Source organism: Haliotis rufescens, unplaced genomic scaffold (assembly GCF_023055435.1).
Source record: "Haliotis rufescens isolate VD_foot unplaced genomic scaffold, xgHalRufe1.0.p SCAF_17, whole genome shotgun sequence".
Classification (NCBI taxonomy): domain Eukaryota; kingdom Metazoa; phylum Mollusca; class Gastropoda; order Lepetellida; family Haliotidae; genus Haliotis; species Haliotis rufescens.
Genome location: NW_025963857.1, coordinates 14,734,067 through 14,753,936, shown reverse-complemented (window position 1 = coordinate 14,753,936; position 19,870 = coordinate 14,734,067). Strand labels below are relative to the sequence as shown.

The following is a 19,870-nucleotide window of genomic DNA, read 5'->3' as shown; positions in this document are numbered from 1 at the left end:
TATCGAGAAAAAAAAATTGTCCCAGAAAATACTTGAAAAAAATTACTTATGCTGGAGAATTGGAAAAAAGTCATTGTCATCAAATGGTCAGTCACTTAACTATTTGTTTGTAATGTACAAAATGTAGGTCAATTTTAGGTTTTAAAACTAATAGGGATAAACCCCATCTAAGCCATATACTGTTCAAAAGAAGCCAAAGAACACCTGATTCTTTCTTTTTACCAGTACCAGTACTCATGGGTGATAGACTAACTATAGCAACATGAAAGAATCGGGTGTTCCATAAACCTTCAATCATGACATTCATTATTAGTTCTTACGGAAGTAATCCAGAACAAGGCTTCTGCAATGAGCAAGGCTGCTAACTATTGCACACGGAAATACAAACCTTTAATTATTTCGAATATGTACCTGTCATTTCAAATAAAAACAAAATATTTTCAAACAAATTTGTTTTCTTTCTGAACCAATCAACAAATTTCAGTAATAATGAAGTCTTCAAAGTGACAACATATAAAGGCAAGTTTTTGTCGTATTTCTCATTCAAAGTAACAATCAATTATATAAATTATTATGATTAATATTTTGATCACTGACCCTTTAATTTAGATTCTAATGCAAGTACATGTACTGGAAAAAATAAATAAAGATGCTCAGTAATTCAATATGTTTTGCTCCACATTTCGACTACTTTACTGGGAAACACCATCTAAGGATGTCAACTGTTGGAAATGTCTACCCATCGGTACATATGAAAGATGGACATAACTCAAGTACAGGGTTTAACTGGCAACGGGGTAATCAGGATAGTTTATCTGGAACAGTGTCATCCAGATTACAGTGTTGTCCAGATTACAGTGTTGTCAAGATGACAGTGTTGTCCAGATAACAGTGTCGTCCACATTACAGAGTTGTCCAGATTAGTGTTGTCCAGATTACAGTGTCATCCAGATTACAGTGTTGTCCAGATTAGTGTTGTCCAGATTACAGTGTCATCCAGACAACAGTGTTATCCAGATAACAGTGTCATCCAGGTTACAGTGTTGTCCAGATTACAGTGTTGTCCAGATTACAGTGTCATCCAGATTACAGAGTTGTCCAGATTACAGTGTTGTCCAGATTAGTGTTGTCCAGATTACAGTGTCATCCAGACAACAGTGTTATCCAGATAACAGTGTCATCCAGGTTACAGTGTTGTCCAGATTACAGTGTTGTCCAGATTACAGTGTCATCCAGATTACAGAGTTGTCCAGATTACAGTGTCATCCAGATTACAGAGTTGTCCAGATTACAGTGTTGTCCAGACAACAGTGTTATCCAGATAACAGTGTCGTCCACATTACAGTGTTGTCCAGATTACAGTGTTGTCCAGATTACAGTGTCATCCAGATTACAGAGTTGTCCAGATTACAGTGTTGTCCAGATTAGTGTTGTCCAGATTACAGTGTCATCCAGACAACAGTGTTATCCAGATAACAGTGTCATCCAGGTTACAGTGTTGTCCAGATTACAGTGTTGTCCAGATTACAGTGTCATCCAGATTACAGAGTTGTCCAGATTACAGTGTTGTCCAGATTACAGTGTCATCCAGATTACAGAGTTGTCCAGATTACAGTGTCATCCAGATTACAGAGTTGTCCAGATTACAGTGTCGTCCAGAATACAGTGTAGTCCAGATTGAAGTATTGTCCAGATTACAGTGTTGTCCAGATTAACAGGGTTTCACTGTACATGAAAATATAATTGTACAGAAACAAATAAGCTTTCCGGTATGATATGATGACATTGCTTTATCATTAAAACTCTTAACATATTAATTAGAGACATATGGCTTTCGCGTTTTCAACATGTTCAAAATGAGTTTAGAAAATATTGGTTCATGGTAAAACACAGAACACCGTCTTTATGTGCAAAAGCAACTTGAATAATAGGGGCATAGTCATGATATATTAAATACACAAAGAAATGAGAACATCACAACATGATATGTAAAGTATCAGACAGTGTAGAGATAGAGCTATATATCTATATAAACCCAAGATGTATACATATATAATACATATATATTTATATAACCAGACAAAAATATGATTTAGAATTAACAAGAAATAGACATGTGGCATTGATGAATACAGGATTTTGGTGGCACCTCCAAACCATATGGTAACAAGAAGTATGAAATTAGTGCTTATGGACCATCCTCAAAATGAATTACCGGTATTCAGTTGGCCATTTCAAGTTAAACATACTGTCAGAAATTTTTTAAACATCCAACTGATAAGTTTGATTATTTATAAGGTAAAGCATGATACATACCGCCCATGACAGTTGGCTCTCATTGTCTTGCAGTTATTCAGTGCTTAATCTGTCTCCACTGGTCATATCACATCTGTAAACATGGATTATCTCCCCTTGGTCCCCTTCAACTTGGAGAAAATGAGAGGCAACCGAACATGGGTTCGACATCAGAACAATCTACCAGAAGAATGTTCAAGGTAACATTGAATACACTGCAGCATGGGGACATTATACACCCAAGGAAAAATACAAAGATGTGTCCTCCAAAATATTGTGTCATGCATTATTCTCGTTTTTCAAAGAGCTTGGTTATTTCATCACAGACATTGTCAGTTTTGCAAGTAAACTCAGTGTTTATTTCAGCTATTTGATCTTTTGGTGTGCAAATTAAACAAATAACATACACACTTTTATGGTTTTGGACACATCTTAGTAGTTTTTGTGTTAGGTACAAACAAAGTCTCCTGACTGGCTGGATTAAGATGCGCACACTGATCTTCGGACCGAACATTTAATACTATGCTGAGGTGGACCCAAAATGCATTATTTTATAGAACAACCAAAATGTCTGTGAACGACTTAAAACAAAATAATTTGGGGTGGAAACCAGAGGACGAAGTATTTATTCCAGCATATAGGAAACAGATTTCTCTCCTCTGAGCTTTCTGTCTTTCCTCAACTGTTAATAGTTTTGGATAGGGTCTTCTAACATGTACCCAATCTATTTTCATAATTGAACATATAATCTGTTCAAACCATGTTGGTTCATTTTGTGAACTTGACTTTATTCAAAATGCTCAAGACCATTTGAATTTCTTCATAATGATCTTAGGCGGACAACTGTTGTACCTCTCACACCATAGCATGGAATAACTGTCTCAGGTCACCCTGTGGAAGGAAGTCCTAGCGCAGAATCCTATCTCTTCTCACATTAACAAAATAGCAAAGTATATGGACTCAACACCATCTTGCCAACAATGTCCATGTCAGTGTATAATCTGCAAGAATCACCTTTAAATGAACACAGTGAAAAACATTTTACAAGAGAAGCAAAATCTAAATGCCATACCCTATTATGCTGACAGACAACCGCCAGGCCCCGACACACCACAGCCAGGCCTCGACATACCACAGGCAGGCCTTGACACACCACAGCCAGGCCTCGACATACTACAGCAAGGCCTCGAAACACCACAGCCAGGCCTCGACATGCTACAGCCAAGCCTAGACACACCACAGCCAGGCCTCGACACACCACAGGCAGGCCTTGACACACCACAGCCAGGCCTCGACATGCTACAGCCAAGCCTAGACACACCACAGCCAGGCCTTGACACACCACAGGCAGGCCTAGACACACCACAGCCAGGCCTCGACACACCACATCCAGGCCTCGACACACCACAGCCAGGCCTCGACATGCTACAGCCAAGCCTAGACACACCACAGCCAGGCCTTGATACACCACAGCCAGGCCTCGACACACCACAGCCAAGCCTAGAAACACCACAGCCAGGCCTCGACATGCTACAGCCAAGCCTAGACACACCACAGCCAGGCCTTGATACACCACAGCCAAGCCTCGACATCTTAAGTTGAAGCTTGGAAACACAGATTAATATGTAAGTAATATACAATCAATCAATTCCAAGCAATGACAAGTTTACACATTAACAGAAACATCTGGATCAGTTTGGAGACCGGAAACACCCGTTCATTTTGATTTGACTTAAAGAATCACCCCTATTATAAACCAGTGCCTTACAACCTTCTGACCAGACAAAGTTAGCATCCTCACTGATTGCACCGGTATGAGAGTATGAAGAATCTTTGCACATTAGATTGACCAATCACTATATAAAACATTAAAGCAAAAAAATAGCAACAAGTAATCAGGGAACTTAACAGAGACAAAAATATGAACATGAAATTGAATAAACTGAAAAAATTATGAAATAAATAAATCATGAACAATGGTGACAACTACGGAATGAAGCATCACAACATAAATTAGACCCATAAACAATCAATATTTAACAACCTTCTCTCTCAAAAGCATACAAAGAGATGACCTTGAAAAACAACAAACAATCCCTCGTCACAACCATGCAAATGTGTAACCCATGTGTATGCGATATGTGGGAGGAAACATCTTCATCACAGGCACCTGCAGCATATCCTCAAAACAAAACATGTCCAGAATATCTTACTAATGTAATTAATAATCATAATCACAACAATTATCATCACAATTTCATCCATCTATTTTCAAGAATAATGTAGGATTCATTTTTTTCTATGTAACGGTACCTTTAAATAGATAATAAGTTATTACAATTTCATTCAAATGCAGTAATTATTCCATTTTTCAAAAGCGATGTTGGGGATCTTATTTCTAAGTTAATTAACTTTGGACATTATTACATTTTCATCAATTTTGTTTTTCAAAAGGTGAGGAGGGAATGAATTTGTTTATGAATTAATAACTTTAGAAATAAATAATCAATTATTCCACCTACAAGGTTTTAACTTTTATTATTTTGCAAACAGACCGTGAAACGGTCACGATGTTATTGGAAAACAATCTATCCAACATGAAAGCAATAATAGTAATAATAAATTATTCCACCTACAAGGTTTTAACTTTTATTACTTTGCAAACAGACCGTGAAACGGTCACGATGTTATTGGAAAACAATCTATCCAACATGAAAGCAATAATAGTAATAACAAGCATGAAATACTCATATCCCCCGCCACTATGACATGTCCGGTTGTGTGCAATGCCTCTTGGCAATTTGATATATTCTCCACAATATAAGATATAACTGTGTCGAAACTATCGAAAAACTGCCAACAGAGGGCAATAAAATACAAAGCAGAGCTCCAGATATGCAGTGTCCATGCGTGAAATACACAGTTGTGCTCAGGAAGCGAAATCTACGCAGCCTATAGGTCGGCCATATTTGTTGATGTAAAATGAACATATTTCTCCAATCCATTTTCTATCCAAAGCAAAAACATTACCATATATTACATAACCTGTAACCATGGTAACTGATGAAGCTGCAACACTGAAATGATTACATATAGTTAAAGCATAACGGTATAACGGCGCCTCAGAGGTTTGCCATTTCAGTCATGAAGTGGGATGAATCATAAACGGAATTGACACATTTCATACTAATGGTGGGGCATGTTTCGCGGGATAAATAAGTGTGAGTGAGTTCGGTTTTACGCCGCAATCTTCCAGCAATATCACGACAAGGACACCAGAAATGGGCTTCACACATTGTACCCATGTCGGAAATCGAACCTTGGTCCTCAGCGTAACATGTGAACGCTTTAACCACAAGGCTACTCAACCGCCCCAGATAAATAAGATAACATCAAACATGTAGATGGGCTCTGAACATGAAAGAAAATCGACTACCCAACAATTTGATTTCACAAGTTAACAGTATGGGTACGATTCTGAGTAAACAATATATACAACAAATGTACCGAGCAAGCAACGACTCCAGCTATTTATCCGTGACCACTCATGTCATTCAAAGACAAGCCGACTTGTGCCCTCCCATGTCTAATTTATCAACTTCAATCTTTGCACAATTTCATTCCGAGACAAGCCGAATGACGACTTGTGCGCTTTTGTGTCAAATATATCAACTTGGATCGATCTTTGCACAATTTCATTCCGAGAAAAGCCGATGGCGACTTGTGTATAATTTATCAACTTGGATCGATCTTTGCTCAATTTCATTCAAAGACCAGCCGAATGGCGACTTGTGCCTCTCTCTAGTCTTTTTTATCAACTCAGTCTTTGTGCAAACAGGTACAGCTTGTTGTATCCCATCTTCCAATACTTTGGAAGTTTCAAAGTTTTTTTCTAAACATACCATTTTCAATCACTTGTTATTCAGTATGGTTGAACAATTGTCACTTGTCACTAATCTCAGCTGTCATGCACGACAAAGTAGCGATTGTATGTTGCTCTAGATACAGGGATAAACAAAGTACAGTTACACACTGCTAGGAAACAATATCAGCACAGGATCTGTTTCAGCTTACTAGCTTCATCTTGGTATCTCGTGCAAATGGAAGCAACTTTCAACAACTAAATATTCCATATTACAGAAACTCAATGTTTCTAATGATACTGACAATTCTGACTCAAAGGGACTACTAACACTTAACATCAAGGAGGTATTTCACAGTATTAGCCATTCTCCATTATCAGGTGGATTATATTGCCATTCTATTACGATAAAGGGTGGAAACTGGACTTTTTCAGTCAGTTAACTCCCTTGCTTCAGGAAGATGTCTAGTAACATAAGGACTTCCCTTATCAAGTCTTAGTACATTATTTTCCAAGACCAACGTTTCCTTATAATGGTAATCTGATTTGATTAAATATATTGACTGCTCGCTCGCTGCTACAAGATCACGATTTTGGAAATGCTAAACTTGTGTTCAGAAGGGACATTCTGATTGGTTGTTTATTTCAAACTCATAAAAGTAATTTCGAACAGAGTTAATAAGAGAGACAGAGACTTTAAATATATGGTGACGAATCATTATAGGGTATATGTCATATAGAATAAATATGTAATTCCCTAGATAGTCAAGGATGATATAGGATAAGAGGATAGAGCATACGACTTTTCACATCTAACTTATTTCGCTTGATTTCATCTCGATAATTTGTATTGGTGACGAGGACCATTTGTCATTTCATTCTAAAACTTGGGAGGAATTCAGGGATGTATGTATCACAGCTTAGTTTGAAATAAACGTTAGGCAATAGGCGTCTCATAACCGGCATACATGAAATGTGATTTCATAAGCACTATCCAATATGGAAGAAAGTTCACTTCGGCTTTCGTGTATTTTCCAAAATGTTCTACGCTTATCAGTGACATTTCAGAATTAACAATTCAGATTTAATGATACCCATGATCACCCATATGCTATTTTTGAAATTCAATTCTTTAAGTTAATACAACCGATATGTAGATTTTGAGATTTTAGCGAGATTTTCAATGTACCTAATTTTCAGTAATTTTGTTTTACCTAAAATGACAGAACAGGGAGAAGCCAATCACAGGCCGGAATTCAATCTCACACATGTTTGATACTAGTGGCAAGAGTCATTATTGTCAGGATACTGGCAAGAGGATCCCAATGCATTACTCAGGTACCTATATCTATTACATGGGCAGGATACCTGCATTCTTACAGAGATCAAGGTCATCTTGTACATGAAGTAATCACACACAGAAACTCTACTCTCCATGGTAACAGGATGTGCTGGCGATTGAACCAGGGTATATCTCAGAACAGAATAATATTCCCTGGATAGTCGAGGATGATATAGGATAAAAGGATAAAGCATACCACTTAAGCTATTCGGCCAGCAGTATTTTCTGGAACGAGGGCACGAATGTCCCGATGTTGTGACAAGAGTAAATATTGTCAGGATACTGGCAAGAGGTCCCCATGCATTACACAGTTAGCTCTAGTATCCATGGTAACAGGTTGCTAAGATTTAGGTGGCATCTGGGGATTGAGCAATGGGAAACACAAGGGTAATATTAGGTACAAGTGACAAGGATTCTCTGTGCTGTTTCCTCAAATAGTTTATACACTGAAAAAAAACCCCAACCGGATAGGGATTATGAATATTTGGGAGGATAGTTTTATGGAATTGTGTGTCCCCAAAATTGTCACGATCCCTAACGATTTGAAGAAGGGATATCAATGCATGCTTGAGAGGAATTAGGATGATCTTCTAAGTAAATAATAAGTTTCCACAATCTAGAAAACACCATGAATAGGCCCCTACTGATTTGCCATACACAGACATGCCTTGTAACACTCCTACAATAGTTTGTAACACTCCTACAATCAGTCACGCTAAGGTGATACCTGATTATGTAATGTTATATATGTGGTTATCAACAAAACCATTGCACTGAATAACATGAATAAGGCCAGATCTTCTTGGTTTACAAATTTGCAGATTCAATTGGAAAAGTGAACGAATAAAAAATAAATGAAAAGTAGTGGGGTTAATATTCCGCAGACCCGAAACAATTAAAATGTTAAAAATCCAAATGCAATTACTGTGGCTATCAATATAAATAAATTATTTAAAATACCATAATTAAAACCTGTTGAAATTCTAGCCTAAAAACTGCTGCCCAACTTATTTTTCACCCCCTAAAAAATGTCCAACCTACCTAACATTTCGAGGGGTCGAAAAATAAAATAGTTTTTTAGAACTACCGACCTGAATTTTATGGCCAGAAATCCGTAAACCAAAAAGAAAAGAAAAAGGTCTGGCTGAACTGAGGCTAACCATCCTAAAGCACTGCAAAAGGACTTCTGGCCTTCCCTGCAAAATACTGAATATGGCGAAAAGGATTAACAAAGATTAAAATTCTGTACAAATGAGCATACACAAGGTAAGTCACACTGAAGACATTCCCCAACAAGCTGTTAATTTTCAACTTCAAACATCATTTGACACTGCACAATGCTCAACAAATATTTTACACATATCAACCTTGATAATGTACATGTATCTAGACTTGACGTAGAGGTTCTCTCTACGAACACAGCCTAATGTAACTCACAGAATGACAATGATGTAATTTACAGCTTGCATGACTGGATTTCAGTCAACAGTCAAAGTACTAAAAAATGGAAACATCCAAATGCAAACCATATTTACAAGATTTACATTCCTCAACAAATTATCAACGAAACGCAAGTATCAACATTTTGTGTTTAACATTTCCTGAATAAAATCATGTCATATTATGCCCCTCCATAACCTAAAACTTCATTTTGAAACAGATTTTATATCAGCCCCCTTGATTTCCACAAGTTCATTCCACAAAGCGATCGTAGCACTACAAATGTTGTAAGTCAGCGTTAAAGTATGGGAGTTAGGATCACCTTAGCGCTAACATCACTTTGTGGAACAGGTCCAAGGGCCCATCACACGAAATAATCATAGTGCTAGAATAGTTTAACACAAACTTAACACTCATACTTAAACACGGACTTATGAAGATTTTGCCACTACGATTGCTTTGTGGAACAGGACCAAACAGTGATCACAGCACTTCATTTGTCGTAACTCCCATAGACTTATGAAGATCGCAGTGCTAAGACTATGAGGAACCATTTTCAACTTGGCTTCGGGGAACTCTAGAAACGGTACAAAATATATCTGGAAACCTAATGATGGTACAAAACTGTAAGAATACGATCATATCTTTTTCCTCTCAGAACCTGCAGCTCCTGTATCTTGAGCAAAAGACACTGGAGGACACACACATTCTGGGACTTCCTCACGCCTTTCAATCCCTATTAAGGAGACAACTAAACAGAAACATCAACAAAGAAATTCAAAATAAGAAATAACAATATCCAAAATGGCACACTGATACAGGAAGTTTTGAAAAATAACTCTACTGTACAAACTCTGCAAAAATACCTCTTCAGCAGAATGAAAATATATCTGAACTTGGCCATTCAAGCCACACACTGCCTACAGCTTGACAGCTTAATCCCAGCTTCTGGTGGGTTTACAGGCGCTCATACAGTAGTCATGCATCTGCTTATGTGCTTGCTAATAATATATACATAGCCATTATATACACAACAAAAACAGGATTTCTTTCTGTCTCATTAATCTCTCTCTATCACACATTACTATATATAAACTGAAAATGTAAGATTGACAGACTGCAGATATTTCGTGACATTTACAAATCTTGGTGTGAAAAATGGAAAATCTGAATAGCTTCATGGATATACTGCAAGGACTGAAGAAACCTGACAAAATCATGCATAGCGTCGACTATGTATTTTCGTCCACAATGCACACTGGTGCACCTTACCCCCTCCTATATGCACATCCTAAGGTGCACGAAAGAACATTAAGGGGCTGTAACGGTACAAAATGACAAATAGGATCATAATAATATGCAACAGTATACATATGAATTACATATCACAATGTTCTGATTAACATTAGGACCTCTTTTCATCATCAATTTTTTTATAGGAACGGGTTTGTTAACAAATATACATAAGTAACCACATTCTTATCACAATTTTTTGATCTTGTCATTTCATTTAAATGGAATTCTAAACAAACTCACAAATATATCGTACCACTTAAAAAACAACTCTTGATAATATTGTCTAAACATGCATCAATGTTGAATACATACATACAATTCTTCTGCCTATGCGATAATAATTACAGAATCTTAAGCTCTTAAGCATCGGAAACACATTGATGCCTATCACACTAAAACTAAGTACACAAATATAGCAAAAAAACAATAAATCTGTTTATTATAATTGGAGAAACTCAGTTCTTCAGTACGACGGAATTAGCGCCATCAGGGTATGTTTGTGAAAGTCTACACTCAAAGACACACGACTGGCCGGACTGACAGAACAGAAGGGCTTCCTGTTGCAAGGGCTGATGGGATAGCCTCTGTGTCCTTCCTGGTCTTCCTCAGTGAAAGAATGTGTGGCAAGGGCAAGGTGAAGGTCACTCTGTTATGAGTGTATTGAACGGATAATCCCACAGTTTACTGGATATTCCAAAACCTGCAACATTCAGAAAAATATATTATGTAATTAGTTATGAAGTGCCATATGTATCCTAAAACAGAGACCCGTGAAGATCCAGGTTAGAATAGGTCTTCAGCAACCCATGATGACATGCAGCAACCCATGATGCATGTCATTGATCCCAATTGCGTGGATCGATGCTCATGATATTAATCACTGGATTGTCTGGTCCAGACTCGATTATTTATAGACCGCCGTTAAGTGCGGTGTTAAACAACAAACCAACCAACCAACCAACCTGAAACAGAAAATTAATATTTCACTCAAGTGAATTGACACCTAAAGCTGGAACTTCTTTCAGCCAACCTGAAAGACACTGTGTTTCTAAGTTGTCTGTGAATTTGGTGTTAAGCACCCACTCAGCAATATTTGCACTATATGACATATCTTGTGACATGAATATCACCTAAATGTTGCAAGTTTGCAAGTTTGCAAGGCTGCAGAGCTATAGATAAGCTTTTGATTATTTAATTATTTTATCCAGGGGGGTTGATTTTTATTGGGTATCAGCAATTCTTAGAGGGTATTTAAATAGGGTATTTTAACTTGAAAACCTGTTTCGTAACAATCCCTGCAAACTATTTAGAACTGTATGAATAGTAATTCTGTCTGCATCTGCATGTGGCTCCCTCTCCGGAAAGCCATTTTGGTTTGCAATAAGAAATGCGTTATTTTCTTTATCTCCAATCAGCGACTGTTTAACATATAACATGTACATTGACTAGGCAGGATGTGCTTTTCAATTGGCATTTTCAGTATGTTTGTCACACTAGCTTTTCCGAATGTAACTGTCAGTAAGTGAATTTCGCAGTTGTAATTTATGCAATAGTTTTATCTAAAAGCTTGAATATATGCATTAATTTTATTTCAATAGTGTATTTATAGTAGTTGTGTATTTGATACGCTAGGATTTGATTTGTCTGCATATTTCAGTTTATCTAATGCATATTTTACGCAGATACTTTATCTTGAGCTCAGAATTTTGCATGCCCGCATCTTTTTTTTTCTGTTTATTGTCTAGCACCACACTCAGCAATAGTCCAGACGACGGTCTTTGAAAAATCGAATCTGGACCAGATAATCAAGCATCTATCCACGCAATTGGGATACGACGACATGCATCAACCAAGTCAGTGAGTCTGACCACCCAATCCCATTAGTCGCCCTTACGACAAGCATAGTCACGTTTTAAGGTAAGAATGGGTAAAAACTTGAGTCTGGACCAGACAATGGATTGACATAACGAGCATTGATCCATGCAACTGGGATACAACTACATGCAATCAAACAAGAATTTGATACAATGAATGTAATGCGTAACTCGGGATTGAATATAGTTCTTTTCTATACATTTGTGCATATTGGACGCACATTTCGCTGTTGTGTAAAACCCCTGCATGTACACAACCACTTTACCTTTATGCTGTTGTTCAAAATGGTGTTTGACATGGTATCGCTTGAGGTTCTTGAAGTACGTGAGGGATGGTGAACCATGATGTAGGTAGTAGTGGATGAGGTCATACGTCATATAGCCCAGCACAGTCCCTGAGATGACGGACAGCGTCATCAGCCGCGGACACACCAGACGCACGAGAGAGTACATTATTACTGCCAAGATGTTTGCTGGCACCAGCGGAAATACTAGTCGACCCTTCTCCATGGGTGCCTACAAGGAACAATGGATCTCATGTTGAAGTATTGTAGAATCAGGTGAGGTCAAATAGGTTAACGTCGCGATCAAGATTATTGCACTTATATATGGTGACATGCAATCACCTGCGAGTGTGCATATATGTGTCTCTGCTTGTACTATTCCACACTAACGCTGGTTCATAATACTAAGCCCACTGAGATAGCATGCTGCAGTTTACCTTCGATACCCCACTCAGACACAGTGTACTGACTACGGGCTGACCAGTCCTTGTCTTAGCCCCTTAATGACAAGCACCAGGCAGGGCAACATCAAGTACCACTTCTACTACTTATTTCTTTAGGTTCCACAACCATTTCTACAGCTACTGCCACAGCTACTATCACAGCCACTGCCACAAGGCCCACAACCATTTCCACAGCTACTATCACAGCTACTGCCAGAAGGCCCACAACCACTTCCACAGCCACAGCTACTATCACAGCTACTGCTACAAGGCCCACAACCACTTCCACAGCTACTATCACAGCTACTGCCACAAGGCCAACTACCACTTCCACAGCCACTGCCACAGCTACTATCACAGCCACTGCCACAAGGCCCACAACCATTTCCACAGCTACTATCACAGCTACTGCCAGAAGGCCCACAACCACTTCCACAGCCACAGCTACTATCACAGCTACTGCCACAAGGCCCACAACCACTTCCACAGCTACTATCACAGCTACTGCCACAAGGCCAACTACCACTTCCACAGCCACTGCCACAGCTACTATCACAGCCACTGCCGCAAGGCCAACTACCACTTCCACAGCCACTGCTACAAGGCCAACTACCACTTCCACAGCCACTGCTACAAGGCCAACTACCACTTCCACAGCCACTATCACAGCTACTGCCACAAGGCCAACTACCACTTCCACAGCTACTGCCACAGCTACTATCACAGCCAATGCCAGAAGGCTCACAACTACTTCCACAGCTACTGCCACAGCTACTATCACAGCCACTGCCACAAGGCCCACAACTACTTCCACAGCCACTGCCACAGCTACTATCGAGCCACTGCCACAAGGCCAACTACCACTTCCACAGCTACTGCCACAGCTACTATAACAGCCACTACCACAAGGCCCATTACCACTTCCACAGCTACTGCTACAGCCACAACTACAGCTAATGCAACATCTTCAGCTACAGCTACTGCCACTACTACAGTTACTGCTACAGCTACTGCCACAACTACAGCCACAGCTACAGCTACTGCCACAACTACAGTTACTGCTACAGCTAAAACTACTGCTACAGCTACAGCCACAACTACAGTTACTGCTACAGCTAAAACTACTGCTACAGCTACAGCCACAACTACAGTTACTGCTACAGCTAAAACTACTGCTACAGCTACTGCCACAACTACAGTTACTGCTACAGCTAAAACTACTGCTACAGCTACAGCTCCCACCACTTCCACTACTCATTCCTTTGGGTCCTACCTTATGGTGCTGCCCATGCAACAAGAAGTGCAGCTGGAGGATGATGGGATACTGTGTGGGTGGTTTGAGATGAAACACCCAGCGATGAATTACATATTCCAGCAGTGTCCATGACAAAGCACCCAGGAGAAAGAGATATGGCATCCGGGACACGTTGATCTCAATACCTACAATAAATGTACAGAAATGGAAGCAAGTTGCAAATAAACACAAACCTTTTCAATGAGAAATTAAAACACATAGGTTTCAACTTGGAAAGATCATAGCAAGACTACTGAATGGTAATAAAGAGATTCAAGAGCCAGAGGAGGTGTAGCTCAACTGGTTTACACATGAGTGTGGGGGATTTAAAGTGTTTTGCATGCTCTGTGACATCATAGGACCTCAGCTTAAAGGGAAGAAAAAACCTGAAGCTTTGCAGGTCTAAGACATATACCACTTCGGTGAAACCTAGAAGCATGGGTATAGTGCTGAAAAACCTAGAAACATAATCAGGGACAATCTGGGATTTAAAACCCACGATCACAGGCAAAGCCAAGGGACGCAGCAGTACGAACTCTTAACAGCAAATTGTTGAGAATTAGACAGTTGGGCCATCTGTGCCCCTGACATAAAATTGATAGCTAAACAAGTGTTTACATTACATGCAAAACAGAAGCAGCACCAACCCCACCATATACTGAGTGTCCCCCAAACTTTCCCTTCAGAAACATGTATCCTGAACCATTTTGATTTCACCAGTTGACAAATGACCTCAAACATTCCCAATGCAGTACAACTTTCAAACAGAAAGTCATACCGGTAAATCATTAATACTCATGATATTGTGCATATTTTCACTTTTTGGGAGACGTCTGCTTACCACTGAGTGACCTTGACCTTGAATGTGTTTGAGTGAGTGAGTGAGTGAGTTGGGTTTAACGCCGCTTTTAACATTATTCCAGTTATATCGCGGCGTGTCAGCTTCATGTGGGAGGGAAGCCCGAAGTGATGCAGGTCTTAGACGTTTACCACTTCGGTGAAACCCATGAGCACGGGTATGGTGCTGACAAACCTAGAAACATAATCGGGGCGAACCGGGATTCGAACCCACAATCCTAGGTTTCTGGCGTGCCCAAGGGACGCAACTCTGCACAGCGAATCCCGGCGCCTTAGACGACTGGGCCACCCGTGCCCCCTGAATGTTTTTAAAACAGAGACAACAACCCCCTGTGGGGATTCAAGGTTAGAATAGGTTCCCAGTAACCGATCCTTGTTGCAATGTGGGACTTAATCGATCAGGTGGTCAGTCTTGATGATTTACTTCATAGTGTCACTTTACATGATACCAACCACTGATTTGTCAAGTCCAGACAGTTATTTAGAGTCCGCTGTGATTGTGGTGTAATACAACTAGAATGTGTTGTTACTCATTATAAAGATATCTCCTCTCTTCGTTACATTCTTTCAAGTTGTTATTATAAATGTTTTTCCAAATCCAAAAAACAACCACAGCAAAATAAATACCCTTACAGATTCTGTTTAATGCATTTATAAAGCAGTAGTCTCTCATGTAAGATTAAGTCAAAATTGTTTCCATGGAAAATAAAATTTAGAAAAATGTTAAAATAGCAAAATTCACCCGTTCAGCTGATGAGCACAGCATATGGAAAGTTGAAATATGTGGAATGGTTTTCATGGTTCGGTCCGGGAACAAACCCTTCCCTTATTTGAGACTAAGTCGAAACTGTTTCCATGGTAACATAAAATAAAATAAAAGTTAGAACAATTTCAAAATAGCAAAAGGCACCAGTTAAGCTGATGAGAAATGCATTTGGAAAGTTTTGTTGAAAAACATTGTGAACGGGTTTCACGTTATGGCTCGGAATAGGATGGGAATGCTGATACCAACGCCAATGCTGACGCCAACAGGAACTGATAAAACAATATGTCTCCCAACCAACCTCCCGCCATCCATGGCAGCCACAGATCGGGGTGTTCGCTGAGTCCGGTGTAGGCCGTGTAGATCATGGCCAGCATGGCGGGCACCCAATACATAGGCACCATCCACCAGGAACACTTGGAGAAGTACTCCACGAAGTCCGAGTGGAACAGGCGCAGGGGTAAATCTGTCGGTTGGTGTGCCCACTCAAAGTACTGCTCTCCCAGCTTGGGAATCTGTGGTAGAACTGGTTTCTTCCAATCCACAGGGTCTGTCTGAATCAAAAACACATTCAGTAGAGTAAAAACCCATTTTCTCCATACAGATGTTGAAGATTGATTTTTTCACAGCCATATGGCCCTTAACTTCATTTCCCTGTAGTATAGCCAAAGCAATAACTAAGAAGCAATTGCAATTTTGAAAGAAGGTAATTTTCACGGCCATATGGTTCTCAACTTTATTTTCCTGTAGCCAAAGCAATATCTTAGAAGCCAACGTAATTTTGAAAGAAGCTAAATCAAAACCTTAAAATATTCACATGCCACAATAATATATCTGGAATATTGCTGACTTGCGACATTCAGTCAGTGAGTCACACATTACTTCAACTGTATCTACTTCACAAAACAATGATTTGATAACTAGTTGTCAGGGAATGAATACATGTATCCTAAACATGACATCTGCCATATTTTCATTGTTTTTGTTTTTGGTTTTGGTTTCAGAAGGGTAAGTCACTAAGTGAGTGCATTATTGTGGGACGGGATTTCTTGTCCATCACTTGATTGTCTGGTTTGTTGTGAGGTGTCAGGCAATAAAGCATATTTTCTTACACAAATTGCATGAACGGTGGGTGCTGGCGGTAGGGCAGGACATGCTTTCCTTTTTGGGAATGTCTGTTGTCATCACGATTTGCAGTGACCCATTCATATAATTTTTGACATTATTTTGCCTTTTAAACCAAATTGAATCTGTCTGGTCTGATAATCGAGACTGTTTATTCCCTGACGTTGACCTTGTATAATTATTTGATTATCTTAAGTCAAAAGTTTATTTAGGAAGCCAAATAGCTGGGATTCCTGAAAGCTTTTCACTTACTGGTATGGATGTCATCATAGATTCTGATATCAATGTATTAATACATTGTTAATAGCAATACTGGATTGATACAAATTTATGAATATTGGTACATTAATAATTCACTGCCCCAAAAACATTTACATTTGATAAGAATCCCATGACTGAGGCAGAAAATTCAATGTTAAACATTTTAGATTGTTAAAAAAATCATGATATGCTTCAACATGTACAATCACCTCATTATTTTAATCGTTTGACTTTACACTTTGGCAGACCATTAAATAATTAAATTATGTAGCTACAAAACAAATAACTCCATTACGCCAGGGAAAACACAGAGACACAAAGTCCATGAGGTTTGTTGTAATTTCCTCACAAAACGTGAGAGGTGCATCCTGTATGTATTCAAATATACCTCAAGCAACACCATCCTATTGTTATTGGAGTTTCTTCTTTTATCAGGATAACCTAATCTCCAGGCTGCCGAAGTTGATTCTATAGAATTCTGCAGAATAATCTAGGGACTTTCAACAGATCATCTTAATCAAAGGAACATTCTGTAGAAAGTCTTTTTTGTCCCAGGGTTCGATTCCCGACATGGGTACAATGTGTGAAGCCCATTTCTGGAGTTCCCCGCCGTGATATTGCTTGAATATTGCTAAAAGCAGTGTAAAAACATACTCACTCACTCACTTTTTGTCCCAGAGATTTTTGATTGAACACAATCCCCATAACACTGATTACAATGATAACATCAGGACATGTGCGGAAATATGTAAAATCAAACGCCGAAATGTTACTAATTAGGGCTGGGACGAGTCCAAATTTACTACTCGGGTACGCGATCCCTACTACTCGACCCTACCCAGATACCGACTATAGGTCTCAAGAGTTGGGTACAAAATGTCCGAGTAGGAATTGTTTACCGTACCCCTGGCAAAATGTATTTAGATACACGTATGAAACGATCTGGTCATGCATACATTGAAGTTGATGAAGCTGTATCTTTACTCATAACATTAAAAAGTCAGAAGGAATGTGCACATAGTCAGAAAGATATCAGAACATTACCGATTTGTAGGTAACCAGGTAACCATGGAGTTATAGTAGTGTTTTTTTTCATTAAACAATATATCACGTGACTAACCAGGGGTCAGGGTAGACCTGTGTGTACCCGGGTCCTACTCAGTACCCACCCGACCAGAGTACCCGAGCTACCCGTCCCAGCCCTATCACTAATCATGCTAATATTTCAGAGGGATTGAACCTGTTACCCTCTTATCTGTAGCCAAGTGAGTGAACTTCAAGGTGCTGATAGTCCACAAAGCTTTTAAAAATCTCTGTTTCAAGCACATGTTCACCCGCAAGAAAGGTCTTACGGACATTTTCTAAAAGTTCATGGAAAGTATGTTGGCAACATAAAATTGTTGATAAATGTTGTTTTGGCTTATCAACTGCGTATCAGACAGATAAAACACTGTCTCTCTGATTTGGTTACCGAAGTAAACACTCAGGGTAAGTGGAGAAAGGGTGTTCAGTGGTCTGCATGCTGCATGTGGTCTTTCTTGTTGTCATCACAGTGAGTGAGTGAGTTGGGTTTAACGCCGCTTTTAACATTATTCCAGTTATATCACAGCGTGTCAGCTTAATGTGGGAGGAAAGCCCGAAGTGATGCAGGTCTCGGACTTTTACCACTTCGGTGAAACCCATGAGCACGGGTATGGTGCTGACAAACCTAGAAACATAATCGGGGCGAACCGCGATTCGAACCCACAATCCTAGGTTTCTGGCGTGCCCAAGGGACGCAACTCTGCACAGCGAATCGCGGCGCCTCAGACGACTGGGCCAACCGTACCCCCTGTTGTCATCAAAATCATTTTATACCATGTATACTGCTACGCTCCTTTTCTTGGATTTAGACGGTTTACATGATAGATAAAATACTCCTAAGTTTTGGTTGAAAATGTAAAACCTCACGCTTTTCCTTGCTCTCGGTCTTACATTTTCAACCCTTTCAACTAAGGAGTGTTTTATCCTTTACCATGTTTACATTGCCTAGCTGTCCCACACTGAATGCAAAGGATTCTTGTCATTGGCTAATATTCTCTCACATCTCTGTTGTAGGACCAACAGGTTTGAGAGTACATAACACATGCAAACAAATGCCAAAATGCCAGGGATGTTCACACAAACCAGACTCTCTTCTTTTCTCACTCGCAAAAGCAAAGAAAGTCTTAATAAGAGAAAGTCCTCAAGCTGCTAATGCTTTTTGTAAAGCAGTTGCACTTTTGAAATTGTGACCGGTGAAAAGTAAACAGGACCAGTATTTGTACAACCATGAGTCTGCAACACTTACATAGCCCTCCTGTCTGTTGTAGAAGTACTTGTCCTCCATCGAAAACAGGTCTGCATCCTGGGAACAACAATAAAACATTTATTTTTTTTATACCTCTATTAAGAATCTTGCAATTCCATTGGTTAATCCGTACCACATGACAAAACAAAACATTTCAATGTAGACCCCAAAATCATGTGACTGGAGCTGACCTCGAATATTGGCTTGTTGTTTTATGCGTACTCAGCAATATTCCAACTATATGATGTCAATCTGTATATAATCGAGTCTGGACCAGACAATCCAGTGATTGATATCATGAGAATTGATCCATGCAATTTGGATCGATGACATGCTTCAACCAAGTCAGAGAGCCCGACCATCCGATCATGTGAGTCGCCTCTTACAACAAGCATGGGTTGCTA

General features: G+C 39.4%; 2 protein-coding genes across 2 annotated transcripts in view; one reads left to right on the top strand and one right to left on the bottom strand.

The window, feature by feature from the left end:
- Positions 1 to 3,315: 3,315 nt before the first annotated feature.
- LOC125381123 (splicing factor 3A subunit 2-like) lies at positions 3,316 to 3,897 on the top strand. Its single transcript, XM_048397351.1, has one exon. The coding sequence runs from the start codon at positions 3,316 to 3,318 to the stop codon at positions 3,895 to 3,897; it is 582 nt and encodes a 193-aa protein (XP_048253308.1).
- An 856-nt stretch (positions 3,898 to 4,753) lies between these two features.
- Positions 4,754 to 19,870, bottom strand: part of LOC124140868 (fatty acid 2-hydroxylase-like) — a 36,456-nt gene continuing 21,339 nt past the window's right edge. The window contains exons 2-6 of the mRNA XM_046508675.2: positions 19,467 to 19,523; positions 16,053 to 16,305; positions 14,110 to 14,276; positions 12,376 to 12,625; positions 4,754 to 10,935 (exon numbers count right to left, since the gene is read on the bottom strand). Of these exons, the coding sequence (XP_046364631.2) occupies positions 10,877 to 10,935; positions 12,376 to 12,625; positions 14,110 to 14,276; positions 16,053 to 16,305; positions 19,467 to 19,523 (786 nt within the window). The 3' untranslated portion in view covers positions 4,754 to 10,876. The remainder of the gene's footprint in view (positions 10,936 to 12,375; positions 12,626 to 14,109; positions 14,277 to 16,052; positions 16,306 to 19,466; positions 19,524 to 19,870) is intronic.